Source organism: Taurulus bubalis (assembly GCF_910589615.1).
Source record: "Taurulus bubalis genome assembly, chromosome: 3".
Lineage (NCBI taxonomy): Eukaryota > Metazoa > Chordata > Actinopteri > Perciformes > Cottidae > Taurulus > Taurulus bubalis.
In genome coordinates this window covers 12666961-12688726 of record NC_136591.1, presented here as the reverse complement: position 1 = coordinate 12688726, position 21766 = coordinate 12666961, and the positions used below count along the sequence as shown (strand labels likewise).

At 43.6% G+C, this 21766-nt stretch overlaps 1 protein-coding gene across 1 annotated transcript in view; it reads right to left on the bottom strand.

Annotated features, from left to right (window-relative positions):
* Positions 1-4296: 4296 nt before the first annotated feature.
* Positions 4297-21766, bottom strand: part of fgf11a (fibroblast growth factor 11a) — a gene marked incomplete at both ends in the record, with an annotated part of 73913 nt that continues 56443 nt past the window's right edge. Inside the window, 2 exons of the mRNA XM_079215291.1 lie at positions 4297-4451; positions 6550-6748. Of these exons, the coding sequence (XP_079071417.1) occupies positions 4297-4451; positions 6550-6748 (354 nt within the window). The remainder of the gene's footprint in view (positions 4452-6549; positions 6749-21766) is intronic.

Genomic DNA, 21766 nt, shown 5'->3' with positions numbered 1-21766 from the left:
AGGCTCTCAAGCAATATAGTATAACACGTCCATAAAGTTGTGGGACAGCAGACAAAAAAATGTAACGGGCAGAAGCCATGACAAGCCTGACGTTGAGTGTCATGCTTGAGTTAAGCCCCCAGATACGCTGGAACCTACATTCCCCATGATGCAACTCATCTTTCATTAGATCTCCATGCCTCTTACATGCCCACGTAATGCAGGCTTGTGTGCATGATTGACAGATTGTTTATTGTCCGTACCATGACTTCCGTAGTCCTTATTAATGGCTTGAACTACAACGTTAGCCCTTAACTCTCCTTTGCAGATATTCTTCTTTTAATTCAAAATCGGAAAACAACAAGAACCATGACACATACATAAGAAAATATTGCATCGTAGATTTCCCAGCCCTTAAAACTCACAGTAGTTGTCACAGAAGTCGTGGCTATGTCTGTCTCCTCTCATCTAACAGTATATATATGCATATATCTCTAGTTCCCCACAGTCTTCATTCTATTCTACGGGGCAGGAGCCTTGTTTAATTAAACATGTGTGTAATTACTTTGTGAATAATACTTAAACATTGTGTGCTGGATTTAGCGACCCACTGGGGCCGACTGGTCGGACATACCGACCCGAGGGTCTATTTGACACTTTAATTAAGGTCTCCAGTGTGTACGTGAGGTCTTAACAGTACCTTGTGTTCATTAAAGCGAACCAATCATGGGAATAACTCAGATTTTCTCTTTTCTCTGCTTCTCACGAGTCCTTCCTGTATAGTTAATTTGCTGAATCATCGTTCTTCTCAGTCATCCTCACTTTCCCCTTTAAACTCTCTCTTTTCCTTCTCCATCTGTGAACTAATCTGTCCTCTTCCTCGACCCGGGGAAACAGAGGTAGAGCTTGCTTCATCTCTCAGGTAGAAGATTAATTCGCTTTGCGGCTCGCCTCTATTCTGCACGGGTTATCAGCTATTATTATTTACAACCACAGGTTACAGGGGAGCAGAGGATTATGTGTTAAATGAGAAGTGTGTGTTAGTGTGTGTGTGTGTGTTCAGGGAACACCGTCCACATTAGCATAATTCCCTCTTAAAACTCTGTTTTCTTATGCTCGTCACCACAAATGATTTCCCCCGAAAAAGAAATCTCTCACCCTCTGGGTTTTTCCGTTTCTTTGGTTGGTCCCTCTCTCTCTGAGCACTGATCATCCATCTAACTTCGCCACTACCTCCCGAGAACGCAGGACTTCCTCGCTTCCCACAAACATAAACATTAGGCAGAAACAATTACCCTGCCGGGCATATTGTAGCAGGAAAGTTTGATGGGAAAAAATGATTGCTTTTTGTGTTGAATGGAAAGAACAAATGGAAACACACACAGAGCCCACTCCGAATCGAGCATCGTGGAATATTTCAAATAGTTTCTTTACCAAGAGAGTCTATCAGACAAACAAGGCAACACATATGTCGTTCCATTTTCTCTATTTTAGAATCTCCGTCCTTCTTTTGTGTCTCAGCTATCAAATTCATTATTTATACATGACTTTGGTCATCTGCAGTCACAGCGAGCATAAATCATAATAGTGTAAGACTTGTGAAATGACAAGTAAAGAAGGCTTAAATTCCTTTGCATCATAACCAAAGTCTCCCGGAGAGATTTATGGTTTAAAAACATTTAAAAAAAAATCTGAGCAAGCGAGTGATTCATGGAGTCAAGTCAGCATGCTGTTGTTTCAGGGGCTCAGTTGACTAGTCCAGGTGTAAATAAAGACTTAAAGGGCCACTCCAGTGTTTTACTATTGTACTTTCATAAAGTTGGAGGACTTGCAAGAGATGGATTAAAAGAAGAATGCAGCATTGTGGCATCTTTCATTAGATCTTCTTTATCGGGTGCATCCACAATTTTCATTATTCTGCCTCCAGATCCAAGAAACTCTGTGGTGTAAAGCTCAGGTTCGGATTTGGTTATTTTCATATATATCTTTTTATTATTTGGGAACTTCAACGATTTGACAAAAAAAAAAGTATGCTTACAGGTCTCGGGGAGTAGTACATATGTTTGAAAATAAATAGTGTAAAGCTTTTTGTAGCTCCAGAGGAAGCTGTTTTAGATCTGATAAAATGCCTCAATTGATGTCACATGAGTGCTGGGGCTGAAAACGTTTGTTTTGAATTTTCTTTTTTTACCTCATCTCTGCTTGAGGCTAGCGACTTGAGGGTAAATAGGCCGCTACTAGCATTACACATCAGAATCTCCAATTGTACTGTAGGTGGTTGCATTGTGGTTAATGTAGGCGCCAGGTTTTGCCAGGGAAGAAGAATTCATAGAAAAATGTATTTTCTTTCCCTGTCCATTGTGAGTCAGACAATATGACATGTCATATACACTAAAGTTTATTAGAGGAGTGCAATGCTAAAACGCAAGAGAACTCTGTGTATCCCAATACCACACTACTATACCAATTGTATACAGTATACACTTATTTTTTTGGTATACTGCTTTTGCAGTTAGTTTTATACAAACAGGAAGTATTACAATCCACCTGCTTAATAGTAGAAGGTAGTATGGATTTGGGACAGCTACAGTGTAGCCAATGTGTTGCGATTAGTCTGACAGTCAGTAATGTAGCAAACATAGAGGCTTTGGGTGCCCACCTGGAAGAACCAGCTAGTTTAAAGGTCCAGTGTTAAGGAGGCTCCGTTTGTAGGAATGGAATATAATATGCTATGTTTTCATTCATGTAAAATAATCTGAAACTAAGAATTGGGGGGGAGGGAAGCTTACACACTAGCCCTCTAAGTCAGGTGGTGTCTTAAAGATGCCCAGGTTTGGGTCTCAGTTCCAGGCCTTGGTGGTGCTGTGTACTCCCTGTGACTTGTAAACAGACTTTAAAACATATCTGTACACTCAGTGCATGTTTCTGGCAGTGGCGGGTGTAGCAGTGAATCTGCAATGTCATATAAACATTTCTTTTTTTATCATTCGTCAGAAGGTGATATCACAATCTAGATACAATAATAATAATTTTTTGTATCTCGAGACAAGAATACCACCCTAAGCGATAGCGGCTCCACAGATAATGTGCAGGCCTCAGGGGTTTGTGTGACGCATGGTCAGCCACAGTGAAAAAAAGCTATTGCGGTGCAATCCCAAGCTACAGAGTCGGGCTCCATCAGTACCCCATCTCACTGATGACATCCTCATCATCTCCCCGAACCTGCACGCACACACACACACACACACACACTCACACACACACACACACACACACACACACACACACACACACATACACACACACCACTGCGTCTGCATGCGTGTCAATGCAAATCGTTGTAAGTTGTGTGATCATTTTCTGCGTTTGTCTCATGGATATCAAGCGCGCACAAACACAAACACACCTCTGCGTGCGTGTAAATGCCAGTGTAATATAGAATGTGTGTGTGGGTGTGGTTATGCAGTGTGTCGAGGGAGCTCATGGCCCCTCGTTTAAGGGTCGAAAGATTCTGATCAGCCTCAGACTCCATTAACAGAGTCGAGAGGAACGGGAGGGCTTTTCTTGTGCCGCCGAGTGGAAAATTGAGTCCATGTCACAAACTAATCAAATCGCGCCAAAGGTGAATGGAAGAAGAAGGGAACTCTCACACACACACACACACGCACACGCACACACACATGCACACGACGCACACAAATAGGGCTGACAAGTATCCAGGCCATCTCACAAAGTCGCTGACTCGCACAGAAGACGTGGACCGAGCAGATGGCTGCAGAACAAAAGTCTGCAAGGGTCTCTGTAACAGCCTCGCATTAGCATGGCTCTGTGTCAGGCTAACATTAGCATGGAACCCTGTGGGGAAATTAATATGTGAAGTATTGCGCTCCAGTGGGACCGGTTTGACCGCCGCACCCGTTGTGGTTAAACCAGGAAGACTTTGCTCTCGATATTTGGTCGTCTGGAAGGAGGAGGCCGCTGATGGCGGCTGGAGGGAGCGCGTGGTGTTTCCTTCCAGCCGGGTTGAGCGCGCTGCGGTGACATGCTATACAATGCAAGGCGACCTTTCACCTCTCCATGGAGTTATTGCTTTTATATCCCAGGCTTTGATCATCACAATCTAATACAGTAAGAAGGTGGAGGGCTGTCTTTTCTCCAACTTTACACCAGTGCATTGTGGTATGCAGAGTCCACGTGGGGTCAGTGTTGCAGGTGTGGTGGGTTGGGGGGGTAGCCCTAACAACCCTGTTCAGCTGTCTGCTGGTTCCCAGTGCCCCCTGTCCTACAGCCCTCCTCTCCCACCCGTGTCTCTGAGCGCTAGGAGGAGGAGGTTTTGGATTTGGATTTGGATTTGGATTTAGGGTCCTTCTTGCCGTTCTTGAGCACGGGCGAGTCACTGGAGGTCTTGGGCGTTTTCCTGGGCGGACTCTGCTCCGCGACGTCGTGTAGAGAGGGCTCCCGGTACATGGCCACTGAGGAGGGAGAAGGTCGCAGTAGGTCAGAATCAGAATCAGAACTATTTATTGCCAAGTATGTTTACACATACAAGGAATTTGTCCTGGCGGAAGGTGTAGAACATTTAACATTTAACAATAAACATGTAATGATAAACATAAAACACAGTGCAATAAAAAGGGAGCATGAATTAATATTTACAATTGGGTCTACAGAATATAACAATTTAAGTTAAAATTAAAAAATTGATGAGCTCGACTGCTGACGGGAAAAAACTGTTTGTGTGGCGGGAGGTCTTGTCCTGATGGACCACAGCCTCCTGCCACAGGAAAGGGACTCCAACAAGTTAAGACTGGGTAGAAACATGTGTGGGTGATACAGTAAAATGAGCTTTGCTGCTTTAATTTGTTGTTTGGACATTGCCTCAATGTGTTTTTAGGTCCATAAATAAAAAGAAACATTTTAAGCCACGATGGATTATGTTGTTTTTTTGTTTTTCTCGAAAAAAGAGACAATCCCTGGTGCATATTCAGTGTTGCTTTCAGCACGTCTTCGGGTGTGCAGTAATGACCTAACTTTCTGTCAGCCATTTTATCTTTTTTGATATTACCAATGGAGGTCACCAAGGTCATACAAGTCATACATACACATAGTGGCTTTGACAATGTGAACATGACCTTATTTATTCAAAATGTGAGTCAGCTTCAAACAGATAAGGAAACAGGGGGAGAAAACAAGCAGTACCCTAACACTGGATTACTCCCAAGCTTTTATTTTGAAGGTGCAATGATCATTATCTTTTTATGAACAATTGATCAAAAATAATGAAAGAGCTAAGAAGGTTTATTTGTCAGTATCACTTTTATTTTGACACCTTGTTCCACCGTCCCCAAGTGGTAAAACGTCTGCAGCTTTAACTTAGTTCAAAGCTTTATTTTGTTTTCTGTAAATTAGAAAATAATAATACAAAAATAGTAATAATGCTGTCGTTCAAATGCATCTCTAACTTCATTTTTGTGTGCATTTTGTCCCTTTTGCAAATGAGTTCATGACTTAATTCGGTGCCACATAAAATACTCCGTGAAGAGGAAGCACTTCATATGTCTTGTTCTGACAAAAACACAATAATTTTAAATGTCAGATGATTATACACAAAAGAAAACTAACGTATTGAAGATGTCCTGCACACTCTGCAAACTGAAGTGAAGTGAAGCTGAAAGCTAAATTCTATGAAAGTACTGTGATGAAGGATGTCAATGCTGACATTTCTTGACTTCATAAAACCTGGTGTCATCTACTATTTTAAACCTGTCCTAATATCAGATTGCAAATTCTGAGACAGAGTTGACCATTTGGGACAAATCTACATCGTGAAATAAAAGACCGCCCACGTCCTCTCATCGGCTCTTCCTTCTGTGTTCTGGAAATTAGTCCATCATCGCAGTACAACATCTGGTGAATCAGGGGTTCAGTTACACTTTAATATCATATTCCATTAATGCCTATAGATCCCCCTAAAGGCGTGTCACTGGCCCTTTCAGGGGCGTTGGATTACTTACACAATATCATCACATGTGCATTATTAACACGATTAACATGATTAAGATCAATATCACATAACATAATACTGTACTACATGTAACTTTTAGTATAGGGAATAATATATAAAGAAAATATGAAAATCCTTATCATGTCTGTCTCAGTACCAAGTACCGTTAAGTTATTTGCCGACAGGCATTAAAGGGGCGTTCCAAAAGTACTATTCCAAAATATAATATGAAGGTAAAACGCCTTTTGACATAAAAAAAATCACAGCTCAGTCTACTAACTGACCTATTTATTCTCTGGAAAATGGGGCTGTTGTCAGCCAAATATTTCCATGACTATTTTAGAGGTCAAGATCCAATTTTGATGCTTAAACCAAAGTCTATTTTTTGTCTTCTTCCATTTAACCAACACAACGATAACTGAATACTTGAGTGCACGGATGCTGACCTGTACGTTCTTGGCAGATGGTGACAAAATAAAAGCCCTGAGCATCTCTCAGGATAACACTGACTGGTCCCTGCCTTCTGTAAGCGCTCGCAGTGCGGGCTACATATTGATCGGCGGTACCTTCAATGAGTTTAGGCAGGAAGTGCGCGGCCCCCTTCGTCTTCTTGACACGGTTCCCTTTCATGACCTGTCCATCCCGGTTGATGCCAATGTACCACGCCCGACCAGACTGGGTCTGTCTGTACAGGATGGACGAGTAGGTGACGTAGTAGTTCTCGAACACGCACTCCTTAAACTTACACTCCGGCGTGAAGTGTACCTGAAAGACACACAGACACACACACAGGGAGACAGAGGCACACACATCAGGTCAGAGGAGAAGAATAACACATCTGCCGTGTGTTCCTTATCTGTTCTTCTGTTATTTATATATTTACTCTCCAATTCCGCTGGATTCAGCAGGGAAATGGGAGGAAAATGGGCCCCACAATTTATCGTGACAGGGGGGGTTACGGGGCAGGAGCGTGCAAAGCACACACAAACTCATCCCAACATGTGCCAAATGTGCCCATCTGCCACATGGCCAAAGTGGTTTGTGAGCGGGGATGCCATAACTCAGCCGATTCGGGTTTACCTGTAACAAGCAGCAATCACCCGGATCCTTCACCCCCTCTGTGGTTAAACTGTCGGCCTTCAGGCCTCTCACACACACACACACACACACAGACACACACACGCACACGCACACACACATACACACACACACACACACACACACACACACACGCTTAGCTCTGCATTAGACAATACGTCAACACCGGGACGTACCCCACCCTCCACCCTCTGTCTCCCTCTGGTTACGGCGTTCACATATTCCCTCTCTATCTCATTCATTCATTCCCTTCGTCATTTGTTAACCTTGTTGAGGAACAAACCAATTTGCAGGATTGATTTGGAGCCTTGATGTGACGGGTGAGCAGAAAAGGCCTGAATAAGAAGTTTGCTCCCTCTCTCTCTCTCTCTCTCTCTCTTTCTCTCTCTCTCTCTCCGTCGTCTCTCTTCCTCTCCCTTCCTCTCCCTTCTGCTTGTCTGCCACCGGCAGGCGCCGGGCCTTAACGCCTGCCGCCGTCCATTGTGCCGCACATAAACAAGCTAATTACATTGACTGTATCGGCCATTTCATAATTACACATCCATTCACTTAGGCGGCCATTCATTTCCTCGCCCGCCCATTAACTCAGCTCTTACAGCGCCGAGCGGCACGCAGAGGTCTGGAGTCTCTTGGAAGGTGTAATCAGATTGCCATCATTAACCATGCTGGCACTGCAGTGTGTGGCAGCTCATCTTCTCCATGTGCGTGTGTGTGTGTGTGTGTGTGTGTGTGTGTGTGTGTGTGTGTGTGTGTGTGTGTGTGTATTTGGAGGGACTTTAAAGGATTAAAACCCACACACACAGTAAGACATGCTCAAGTTCATGAATTGATTAATTACATGAATTAAACTGAAGCAGGCCATATGAGTAATATGTAGTGTGTGTGTGTGTGTGTGTGTGTGTGTGTGTGTGTGTGTGTGTGTGTGTGTGTGTGTGTGTGTGTGTGTGTGTGTGTGTGTGTGTGTGTTGAGGCTGCATCAATACCAATCCATGACCTTATGGTTGGAGATCAACAGGTAAGATGGAGGCTGGATTTCTCGTACCGGGCAGTCTGACTCTGATAAAAGATGAAACCTTGAGAGGACATTTGCTCGGTTCCCTGCTCTGAGAATAGTCCCCATATAGCAAAGGTTAGGTTTTAGTGTCTTTTCACACGCTAAAAAAAAGGTCACATTGGCTGTGGAAAGTAACGTTCACCCAAGTACATTTTGTTATAATGTGTTCATGCTACTTTATGCTTCTACTACATTTAAGAGCTAAATATTGGATGAGAAAACGAACCCTATAGGTTCCATGTTTCAGCTTAGATATATATCTGAAACACATGTGTTTGTATCTCTGTGTAGCTCCATTCAAATGACCAAATGTTGTGTTTTTATCGATGAACCTTCACGGTCATATCAGGGAAAATCCTCTGAGATTTTGTTCTTCTTTTTTGTCAAGTTGTGACCTCTATGGAGGACATCAGAATAAAAAACTAAATCCATAAATGGCTCCTTAAATACATTTATTTTCCATTAAGCATAATAAATAAAAAGAATATGCAGGTACTCATTTTCCCTTTGATTTATTTTTTATTTATGTGATCATGACTTTAGTTTTAATTTATTCAAAATGTATTTCTAAATGTATTTCTTCATATATTAATGAATATATTATATATAAAAAAAAGAACGTAAAATGTGACCTCCAGTGATGCGGCAAAGCCACAAACATGAGCAAAAATGGGTTCTCTTTCTAGAGAATCATTCATTCATGATCTCCTTTAATATTGCATGTATTTTAACTCAGTGTATTGCTTAGCAAGGTGCTACACCCACTGAGGGAAACAGAACGACTGACGCTCGCATGCATGATCGCACGAGAACACCCACCTCTGTCAAACACACGGGGAGTTCATTTCCTACATTTATTTGTCAGAAAAATGGTCCAATGATTTCCCAAACCTTTCATCGTTACACATTTTCATTTTTTTCCTCCATCTGACATTTATAAATATCTGAAAAAGAAATTCTGCTGTATTGTAACTTTTAACCATCACACATGAATATATATTATAACTAAATCAGTCCAGCCACAAGTACTTAGTCACAAACACACACACACTCAGGGTGCCATCAGTGATGCTGCTTTATAGGATAACACGCTATTAAGCAGTCATTTACAGAGAGCCATCATTCACACAGCAGACACTCAGGGGACAGATGCCCATCTGTCTGCAGAGCGTTACCTCCGACCAGACTTCAGGCGGATTTCACACTTAATTATCCCCCTCTAACGCAAACTGAGCAAAGGACAGACATCCGCACGTCTCTTTATCTACTGATGTCTGAATAAAAACAGTGAGAGCGAAGTGTCACCCGAGTCCAATAACTCTCACTCCCCTCGTCCTGAAAGACAAACCAGACGGGACCATCGCTGCTGCAGTCCTTCTGGTGCTCAGCAGAGGCTGCTGCAAACACACAGGCAGTCCCCGGGACGCCTGTCACTGGTCCTGATGCTGTTGATGCTCTCCTTGCCGCTCCATAGTGCCCAACTCTTCCCCAAAGGGCCTCTTGTAGCACGCTGAAGAACACTCAAGTAGCGGAGCAGCCTCGAATCCACACGAGGATTCTATTTGTGCTCCTTGTTGTTGTTTTCTTTTTACATTTCAAGCTGCATTTGCTAAAACATTCTTTCATGTTGCGTTCCACAATTTAGGATCCAGGGGCGGAAATAAAGTACGTCACTATATGCATATCATTGCCTTGTACAACTCCCTGGTTTAAACTGACTTCAGAAAGATATTCAGGTCCTGATTTCACTACATGTCCTATCTTTTATTTGGCCATGATACAAAACTACAGTTTTCCATGAAGTTGCAAGACCTCAGCAGTCTTACATCAAAATACCTAAAATAAACCAGAAAAAAACAACAAGAATATGGACATAGACATACACACTAATCAGATCAAGTCAGGGTCAGTCCCTTTTTGACACTAAATTGACTAAAATCTCTTTGTTACACACAGAGCGTTCCAGAGGAGACAAGAGGATCGTTTCTGTGTGTGTGTGTGTGTGTGTGTGTGTGTGTGTGTGTGTGTGTGCGTGTGTGTGTGTGTGTGTGTGTGTGTGTGTGTGTGTGTGCGCGTGTGTGTGTGTGTGTGTGTGTGTGTGTGTGTGTGTGTGTGATGGTGTGTATATCCACTCATGCGTGTCTGCTGTTGTGACAGAGAGACATGACAGATCCCTCTTACATCAGTGGGAGGCCACCCGGCGCCAGATGACATGCATACACACACAGACACACACACGCACAAACATGCTTGCAACATCAACGGTGACGGATGGACTGGTTGCCTCCCTCATTACTCACCCCCACAGACAGGACAGAGAAAGAGAGGGATGGAGGGAAAGAGAGGGGACAAGATGAAACAAAAGGACAGGGTGAAAAAAATATCAATGTGAGGGGGCCGACATTAGAGGTAAGGAAGGAGACGGGATTATTTTCCAGTACACACACACACACACACACACACACACACACACACACACACACACACACACACACACACAAACACACACACACACACACACACCATCGTCTCATTTCCATCCGCTGACACTGAAAGACATCGTTCGGCCCCGTTCTCATGCTGCCGTTAACCATTGAGCCTCCGGTGCGCTGAGCTGGGGAATTGATTCAAAGTAAGACCTCTGAGAAAAGTCAATAGGCATTAGTCCAGAAAAAAAAACGGGATTAGACTTTGATTGGACGCGAAGCGCGGCGACACAACCGAGCGTGAAGAACTTAAAAGGATTTACAAACTGCGATCAAGTGGCTACAGGTTAATCCAGAGGGTTTACGCTTCATTCCAGGGGACAGATGTGTTTCCCGCCGTCGACAAAGCACACGTGTGTGTTTTCTGCGTGTTTGTTTTTTTGCAGCTTTCAGTAAATGGTGTTTGCAGTTACACATGTAAGCAGGTAAACCTGATCAGTCCTGGCTTTCTATTGCAGTTGTGCCTGCAGCAAATGCAAAGTGGAGGAAACGGATGGCCTCGTTCAAGCTAAATGGGCTCCTGTAGGCCAGTGCCAAAGGTTTATTGTGGACTTCATTGTGGACTTTAGGAAGACAGGAAGACAAAGCGCTGCACACACTCCCCCATTCATATCAATGGAACAGAAGTTGAGCGTGTCTCCAGCTTCAGGTTCCTGGGGGTCCACATCTCAGAGGACCTCTCTTGGACCCTCAACACCTCAACCCAGGTCAAGAAGGCACACCAGCGTCTCTTCTTTCTGAGGAGACTGAAGAAGATCCACATGTCTCCTCTGATCCTGGTTAACTTCTACCACTGCACCATCGAGAGCATCCTAACTAACTGCATCACAGTTTGGTATGGCAACTGCTCTGCCTCTGATCGGAAAGCTCTGCAGAGGGTGGTGAAAACCGCCCAACGCATCACCGATACTCCACTCCCTGCCATTGAGTCCATCCACCTCAAGCGCTGCCTGCAGAGAGCGCACAGCATCGTCAGGGATCCCACTCACCCCAGCCATGGACTTTTAGCCCTCCTCCTCTCTAGGAGGCGCTATAGAAACCTCTGTTCCAGGACCAGCAGGCTCAGAAATAGTATATTCCACTCGGCAGTCAACACCCTTAACAGAAGGGTGACAGTCCCCCATCCCCACCATCAAACAACAGACACCTCCCATATATATGTATATATATATAGAATGTATATATCTGTTTATACTGTCTATACTGTTTATATTGTCTTCATCATATTATCCACCACATTGCACTGCACCTTAACTGCTTCTTTTGCACTCTGGATAGATGCAAACTACATTTGGTTGTCACAGTACTTGTACTATGTGCAATGACAATAAAGTTGAATCCTTAGTTGGTGTTCGGTGTGAAACCAAAAGTTGTCATATGGCGTTACGTGACGCTACATCACTGAGCCACCATGAGGTTTTTTTTCTCATCCATACCAAGCGTTTCTGTTTTCTCAACCTTAACTCCACGACGTTTCACGACGAAACCATGTGGTACAAAGTTAACCACCAAAGTTCACCAAATATACATAAAGTCGAGTGTATTCTTTGCAGCTGATGAAGAGACCAGTAGTCGCTGGATAAAACACATCAGGAAAGATAACATTACATTTGTGCGTGGGAAACAGCTAAGCTAGCTAGCTAGCAAGATGTGGTGACGCACATTGTGCAAGACAAGAGATGTTCACTGAGTAGTTTCACATAAAACAGCAAGTAACTTGTGACATTCTTGAATGAAATTATCCTTTAAAATGGCAAACATCATACTTATATATTCAAACTTGATCAAAAAACAATGTCTCTTCCTGTTGACTACCCTACATTATCTTTTCTAAAACAAGGTCTCCCGGGGGACGGCAGAAAACGAGGGACCTCGCCTCTTAGAAAGGATTCATGGCGATGCATTCTTGTTATTGTCAAACAAACTAAATAACTAAAGTGAAATACTTGAATGTTATTCATGTGTAAAAACTGAGCTCAATAGTTTGCATGCAGTGGTGGAATGTAGGAAATGCTGTACAGAGAACATAACCAAAAAGCACTGTTCTTAAGTACAATAGTGAGGTAAATACTTTTCTTGAGTCCATTCCATTCTACTTTAAACTTTAACTCCCCAACATTTTAAATTAAGACATTGGTTAGTAGTCATTTATGAGATGAATATGTTTCATAAAAGATGCAGTGTGCATCTTCCTAACAGCGAGCATAATTGATAAATGGCGTCCACATGTCCTAGAGGTCCTGTGATGCTCACAATGAAACTGTAACATCTGGGCATCTTTGTTGCAAAAGTTGCCCAAACTTAAACAAAATACTTTTGCCTCCAACATGAAAGGCTCCTGTGAGACTGATTCAAAGCCTCTTAATCTTCAGGCTTGTGGAGGATATCAAGTCAAAATACTAAAAGTCCAAACTCAGTAACCAGTGATTTAATCAAGTAACACTTTGAAATGGAAGTTCTGCGATGCAAGTTCTAATTCAGTGAGTTAAATCTTGTTAGAAGCCAAATATCAGTTTAAAAAGAAGAATTGTGTTTTGTATCAAATTCCCTCTTTTTGCATACTTACAAGCAAGTATGTATTTGCAGCATGGGGATGAGGGTCATGTCGTCATAACGTTTGCGGCACAACTTGGAGTCAACCGCCTGACCGGTCTGTCAGATCTTATCTTCAGCCTGTCTCTGTCCCGTCCCTCCTGTCTCTTCAGTTCACAATCCGATAAAAAAGAAACTGCCATTAAAGTATCCTGCGGGGGAACATTTATTTATAAGGGATGGCTGAGGTTTTAAAAATATATTGGACTGATCGTGAATTGAGAGCTGTTTTCTTTCATTCGAAAAGCACTTCAGCGTTTTTTTCTTCTTTTTCTGCTTTTTCTGGTACCTCAGGCAGGATCAGCTGGAGACACAAATCAGGAAAACAGCTACAATGGCCCAATGGATCTCAAGGTTCTATTCTCTGATCACAGGGTGCTATGCTATGACCTCAAGGTTATATGCTCTGACCTCAGGGTTCTCTGATCTCAGGTTTCTATGCTCTAACCTCAGGGTGCTCTGCTCTGACCTCAAGGTTCTCTGACCTCTGGGTTATATGCTCTGAACTCAAGGTTCTATGCTCTCTACACACTTACAGTACACTTGTTTACAGTACTGTTATCTGTTTGTCTGTGTACTTTATTTTATATTTTATTGTAAATTGAATATGTTTCTATTGCAGTGTTGATTGTTGTTGTTTGTCTAATGTATGCACCACCCGCCAAGACACATTCTTCGTAAGTGTAACATACCTAGCAAATAAATGGTTCTGATTCTGATCTCAGGGTTCTATGCTCTGACAACAGAGTTCTATGCTCTGATCCCAAAGTGCTATTCCCTGACCTGAAGGTTCTTTGCTCTGATCTCAGGGTTCTATGCTATGACCTTAGGGTTCTATGCTCAGACCTCAGGATTCTATGCTCTGATCACGTGTATGATGCAATTATATGCCAAGCATATTCTATCGCTATACATTGAGAAGATCAGAGAGTCAATAGTAGTGAACATGGCGTTATGCTACAGCTGTGAGTGGTTCTTTGTGTATCATTATTGCTTCATACAACTATGAGATGAATATGAGGCAATGCAAAGCTGGCTTTTGGCTGAGGATAACATTAAAATACAGTGGGAGGTTTTGTTGTCGCTGCATAGTGAACAATGACATATTTACCTGCAGATGCAACTCTTGTCAGAAGGATATGAATCAGCACTAAAAGCACACAGAGCAAAGTTAGCCTTACAGATGCGTGTTTACCAGCTACAGCGATTATTATCTGAGCAAATGAGCAGAAAAACAACTTTAATTGAAGAGTAACAGCCGAGAAAGCATCACAGGAGCGTGCAAAAATAATTGTCTGAAGGCGGGAGTAATTATCATTTATTAATTTATGCACAACATGTGGCCCCGCTGGCATTCTCTGCTGTGTTATCATCAGCAGGGCTCTTTCAAATGCTTTGTAGAAAAACATCACTCAGCACTTAGGGAAGAAAACACAGCAGCTGTCGACATCAAAATTTGGAGGCAGCATTGTATTCTCTGGTGGCTAACATAGCCACAAAGCGACATCGACAACCCTTGAGTGAAAAACAACCCCTGTCATCCAAAGCAACTCTGTCAAGTCCAATGTAACACCAGCATTGAGTTTGAGAAGTAACATTTTTTCTGGTTGACACTGCAACTTGTAAGCAGTGCCTTTAGGAAGCTTTCAAAGGCAAAGGATGCTTCACTCTGGGAAATAAAAGGGAGGTATCATGTATTACGATGGGAGAACACTCTGCCAATAAACAGAGGGGCAGAAGGCTGTAGATCAGTGGTCCCCACCGTACCGGTCCGTGGTCCCTTGGTACCGGGCCGCACAAAAAGAATGAATGAAAACAATGTTGTTTGATTATCAAGGTCAGAAAGATGTTTTATTTTGAAAAATGACGTCGGAGCCTCTTGATACATGTCAAGAGGTCACGTGATACGTTACCCCAAAAATTTAACTTAAAAGTAAGTCCCATTTTATCTCAGTCTCTCTCTCATTTTGATGGAAGTAGTGACAGACAACACTTCTACTCAAAAAAACGCTAATACAAAATTTGGTATTAGACTTTTATTTACATTTATCTACCATTTTATTCATATATTCCTGTGCTTTTGTGAACCTAAGACCTTTGGTAAACCAATTTAAATCACCAAAACAGTTCGTCCACAAGAGATATGAAGAATTTCAAAAATCGAGCTTCAATTTTTCTGCTTTTCATCAATATTATCTCTTTACATTTGTGCCTTAGGGCAATGGTGCCTCATTATATAGAGAGCTGAGATTGTTCCGAGATTTTTGATGTAACACATAGGTATGTATCTCATATGCAAGTGCCTTTAAGACCAGTTACGTTGCTGGATTAAATGCACGTTTTCCAAAAGGAAATTGTGAACATTTTTCCAAAGAAAAGCACAGATGTCTCGAATCGCTAATGTCGTTTTGAAATGCCTTTGGTTGTCACTTATTCTTGATGAAATCCCATTGGCAGAAATGTTTTGTTTATTATGCATTCATGAGAGTGTTTACTCGTTTTGTTCGTCCAAGGTTGAGGATGACCTCAACTTTTACGCCAAGATGCTTAGCTTGCCACCGACTCACAGAGGGAAACATCTGGCTCTTTAGCGACGAAACAACTTTGAACCTTAAGGGGTTTCGCATGGAATAAACAGAAGAACTGCAGGGCAGTGTTCCTTCTAAGCTGTGCGCGTGCCCGGCCGCGCATGCCAGTCGAAGTGGCCGCGCAATAGATTTTTCAGACCGCACACATTTTTCTGACCGCACAAAATATTTTTTTTCAGGGGTTAAAAATATTTTTTGCGCCAGTGTTTCTGAGATAGGAGTGAGCCATCTCCACAATAATAAGATCTTTGATGTGCCGTGTCGAGTGTTCTTGGCCAATCAGCGTCCCGTTTCTCGACATGCACTCTCTGTACCTCTGCTAGCGCTCTGCCTCCGTTAGCACCCCCCACCCCCACTGTCCTCCTCCGGGCGCCAGGAGTGAAGCTCGCCCAGAGCGCCACATGAGCTAGAGCCGGCGCTGTTTTTTCTTGGCGGGCCCTGCTCCAGCAGCTATAGGCTACCATGGCGAAAAGAAAGGCAGAGCAGGTGCCCCAGAAAAAGGTCTGCCTAACATTCAAACATGAGTGGCTAGATGAAATAGTCCAAACTGACACAGGTAGGATGAAACTTTCAGACATATTTAAATATGAAGAATATGAAGTTATTAAATTGTTTATATAGGCTACCTTTAGGAAAATATATATATCATTATAAGTCATAACTAATGAACCAGTCATAACCTCCCCTTATTGAAGTTCAACAAAGATCCTTTAAGTTCAACTAAACTGACTGGTAAAACACCATCATTAAAATGTTCCCAAAGTCCAGCCATTATAAAGGATATTGAATAAATATCAACCTTGTATACATATTGATGCATTTGCTGTCATCTCTTTAAATCCCCTATAGCTAACGCAGGCTTGTGGTCATTTTCGGCAGGTCGCGTGGTTGCGAATTGCTCACAGTGCTGAAATGTGCGCTCAGAAAAAAAAAAAATTGTTCAGTGCTGAAAAAAATTAGAGGGAACATTGCTGCAGGGTAAGCATGCACCGTGGTAGCTCAGGCCTCAAACACAGGGTTTCATGGAGATACACACCGTGTGCTTGAAAAGTAAGACTATGCATGTTCCAAATTCTACTTGCGGGGAGCGGTGATTTTTGAATGATCTGACAGTTCTCCCTGCTCGTCATGAATCAAACAGACCTCACAGCAACCTTTAAAGGTCTTTCCTCTGTCCGAGTTCCACCTCTTGGCCTCCCAGAGCTCTTGTGAACTCTCATGAGTGTCTATGGAGTTGCTGACCGACACAGAGGAGAACAAAGTTTTTAGCAGTTCAGACGGAGAGGGGTCCTCGACTGTGCCAACATTCTGGCATTTACAGGGACGCCCTGAGGAGCACTGGAGCTCGACCAGGGCTGATGTGCTGTATCCAGAAAACACACACACACACACACACACACACACACACACACACACACACACACACACACACACACACAGGGGGAAAAAAAACACATCCAAAAACACATACTGTATGTACTTGAATGTTGACGATATACACACAAACGGGAGAATAAACAAGACACATGCATGAAGAAACCGTCTGACAGGAACACACACGCAGACAAATGAGTGGAGGGGGTAAAGCAAACACACACTGTAATGAGAACAGCTGGAGAGGGTGCAGGCGGGTGCACAAGGGGGAAGAAGCATGAGAAGGAGGGGGGATGTCCTCTGCTTCTCACCTTGACTGCCAGACCCTCGCTGTGCGTTTGGGGATTTTCCAAAGGGAACCAGAGATAACGTACTTACCTCTACACTGCATTTTTCATCTCTCCTTCTCCTTCTTTCCTTCATCTGTATCTTTTCCTCACCCCCTCTTTCTCTCGGCATCCTCTCTGTCTTCCTCCTTCCTTCACATTTCTCCCTGTCTCCTTCTTCAAGGCTGCGTATGTCTGCACGCAGCGGAGGAAGGTATGTGTGTGTGTGGGGGGAGGAGTGGCGGGGGGGGGGGCGTTCAGAGTGCAGAAGACGGAAAAAAAGGAAGGAGAGCAGAAGGAAAGGAAACAATTCTGCTGACTCAGGGAAAAACAGACAAGCTGTTTCTGATTCAATGGGCGGGTGAGGGAGGTCAGAGGAGATGAGTTGGAGGCAATAGGAGGTATGTGTAGGTGTGTGTGTGTGGGTGTGTGTGCGTGTGGGTGTAGTCGGTCCTCTCAGGTCATACTGTAAGAAGACTTTGCTGAAAGCTTTGTTGAGGGAACTGACTAATTGCCAGTTTGCCACCTGTCAGGTGTGTGTGTTTGGGGGGGTGAATATATACCAACTGTAGCAGCTAAAAGCTAAAAGCTAAAAGAGAGTGAATGTTGGACACAGAAGTAACACATTTGACTTCACAGAACGTGGTTTTTGGAATACTGTTAATAGGGAAGTTAACTTCTCCAACTATGTCCTCAGTCCCGTAACCTACTCTTAGTCTAACTCTGCAGGAGAACCAGTGAACTGAATGTCGTGAAGGGCCCATCCTCACACACGCACACGCACACACACACACACACCTTCTCTCTGCCAGTCTCCGCAGAGACAGGAAATGCTCGCTGTTACAGAACACAGTGTGATGCTCAATGCGGTAACCTTCTGCATCACCAGAGATCGTCCAACTCAGATAACCGGCTTTGTCAAATACGGCAGCAAATTGGCACAGCTTGAAGTGAATAAAGAACAACTTCACTGATAGGAAATCAAAGTGAACAGTAATGGGGTGTACTTGAAGCTTTTATACCCTGTGTCTTTATGGATTGTTAGCACTGATCATAATGCAGTATACCCCCCCGTCCCCCGTTGCGGAATTTTAGGGAGGATACGATCTCCTGTATCATCCCTCCTCCACCTCATTTACTTCCTCATCCTTCATGATGCCCCACATCTTCCTTTGCCTGTTCCCCTTTTTCCTTGCTTTCTCATCTCTTCCCCATCACTCGCTCCCCTTGTTCCTCTGGCACCACCCTCCCCTCTTCCCCTCCTCTCTGAGGTTGCTCATGTAAGCAGAGGTGTTCCCTATTTAGCGGCCGGTGCCTCCCCAAAGGAGGGGAGCTCACAAACTGAGCAGAGGAAGTATTTGATTTGAAAAAGCTTGGTGATATAGAGGGTACTTGCAGAAGTCGTTGGTACTGGTACCACTTTTAACCAGCTGGGACATGCTAGCACTATTCAATCACAACAGCATCCCAGGCTTCTTTCTATTTTCTCTGCACTCACTGTGGACTCCCACCTGACATGTTCTTGTCTCGGGATTGTACATCATTTCCTTCCCATAAAAAGTTTTATTGAAGAGGACAAAAAGCGGTCGGGGCTAACAGGCTTGTTACTAGCTAGCGTATTTGTTCTGCTGCTAATGGGACAATAGGTTCACAAGGTTTATTCAAAATGCCCATTAACTCCTGTCTCATAACTATCTGCATAAACCTTTCCTCTATTAAAGAAGCAGATGGGGCTTCAGCAAGTGCATGGTGCAACATGAATAACGACCCAAACCCCAAAATCCAGCGTACTCAACCTGAGCTCTCTATTTCCACAAAGGTCAGCGACAGCTTTCTATAGAATGCAGTAGTAAAACCCAGAAATCAGTCAGCATTTTCTCACTTCCGGTTCCGTCAAAGTCAATGTTTTTATGGGTTTTTGCTTAGATGCCCTAAAAAAGGTATGTGGAAAACAATAACTGAAGAGATTTTAACATATTGTTCTATGATATAAAATACATTAATAAATACCACTCTTGGCGGTTGCTAACAACTGGCTAAATGGGACTCCAAAACGGCATCACGCCGAACACTCTTTCGCCTTTAGCTTTGTGATGGTGACATGGAGTCATATGGCTGTGGTGTAGTTCGCTAGCTTCTTACCTATCTTGCTGAGCAAAGCGTGTCAGTATAAAAAATGTTTGCTTGCCACAGAGTTTAGTTTCCAATTTAAAATCCAATGGAAAAATCCTTTGTTTTGTCGAGGGAACCAGTGCGATGCTAACCTCTTGGCTGGCAAAAATACGTCATCCTGTTGCTCTCTATTAGTGAACTTTAAGAATCTGTTGCTCAAAGGTCAGCAAACTTGTAGACAGTGGGAGACAGTCCTCCAAAGAACAACAGCGTCAGTGGTTTTTAGCAAGGGCCCCAAAACGACATCCATTTACTAGCACATGACAAAGCACTTTAACATATAACCCCTGGGGTGCCTTCACGCACCTCCAGGGGTACACGTGCCCCCATTTGAGAACCACTGATCTAGTCATTTAAAGTTGAACCTACAATATAGAAACGTGAAGTATTGCGTTTTGCTTGCGTGTATTGATGGTGATCTGGGAATAAAAAGCTAATTCTGAAGCTCATTTTGAACATCTCTTAATTAACAACAGTGTTAAATATGGAACATATGGCTTCCTTAGACATCCCAACATGCTTTGGATACATATCACCGAGGCTGTGTTTGTCTCTCCCCATGAATTGACAAGAGAAAAAAGGGCTGTTTGTTTTCTGCCTCCCTTCCACCCCACCAATGCGTCTCAGTAAGTGGAGGTGTGTTTGTTTATCCTCTCAGCACACATCCACAATGTCATCCGGCAGAGTTAAGTTTTACTTTGGCCAACTTTCCTCTGTTAACTTGGTGAAGTGTGGCCAGAGCTGGTCCCGGGTATTGGAGTCCGGCCCAATTATGTCTGCCTGCCTCTGTCAGATTGTTTATACCTGGCTGCACATGTGTGTTTGTGGGGATGTGCAGGGTGGCTAAATTGCACAGGGGAGAGAGTGTGTGTGTGTGTGTGTGTGTGTGTGTGTGTGCGTGCGTGTTCAGGTTCATTTCCCCACCCCTGCCGTATGTGTGTGTGTGCGCGCCGATTCCCCAGCCCCACAACCCTGCAACCCGCCTCCGCCCTCCACACATCCCTCCCACTGCCATCCCTCTACCCAGGAGGCTTTTCCAGAGCACACGGCTAATAAAGTGGGCCAAGTCTGCGGCTGAGCACTATTTTTTATCAAAAAGCAATTTTCAGGAGGCGCCCACAGGAAAGCGGGTAACAGCGCCGCAGACAATGGAGCCATGACAGGGAGTTTCCCCCCAACATTAACCTCTGCTGAGCTACTCCCGAGTGTCCTGGTGCTCCAGGAGCATTGAGCAGCTATTGCATAGACCCGATCCTCATCTTTATAGTAATACTATCGAGACCTCCAAAGACCCTTCATTGTGCCGGACTTCCTGGAGACAAAATGGACAAATGACTGGTGACCACAAACGATTGTGAGATTTGTGGGGTGTTAGACATGATGGAAAGAACGGCAGAAGGTGGGGAGTAAAAATAATGTGCAGTGACCAGATGAATAAAGGTACTGCAGAGGAGTGATGAAGAGGTGTGTGCTGTTGGGGATGTGTAAAGACAGATGGATACACAGCGCCCATCTGGCCTCTTACAGCTGGATTAAACTGTTTCTGTTTCTGTTCCTGTATGTTATCGCCAGTTAGTGCTGGTTATTATTCTCACTCAGCTGCGGCAAAGTGAGATGTTTAAGTGTGTAGATGTAGGTCAATCAGAGGAACTGTACAATAATCTGAGAGAAAGGATGCTCAGTCTTTCCTCTTCTCACACTGAAGCTGTTGGCGGGTCCGGTCAACTTTAAAGGGGGATTATTTGGGGTACAAAGCAATGCACTGCTGTGGACGGGGACAACAGCGCAACGTGTTTTAGACCCCTCACAAAATCAATATCAGTTTAAGTGTACACTATATTTAGCCCTTTCGGCGGGGTAATAAAGCCACTATATCCATCCATGCTCTCTTCAAAGCCACCATGCTCAAATGACAAATACCGTCAACACACCTCGCAGAACACAGGAGGTGCTGGTCTATCGTTGGCTCGATTGTTTGGTTTGTTTGCGTTATCGGTGTCTTTGGAAAATCCGGACAAACCCATTAAAACAGCAAAGACCAACAATGACCGAATGTTACTCGCGCCTGAAAGGGGTCGTGGCTTGTCTCCGTG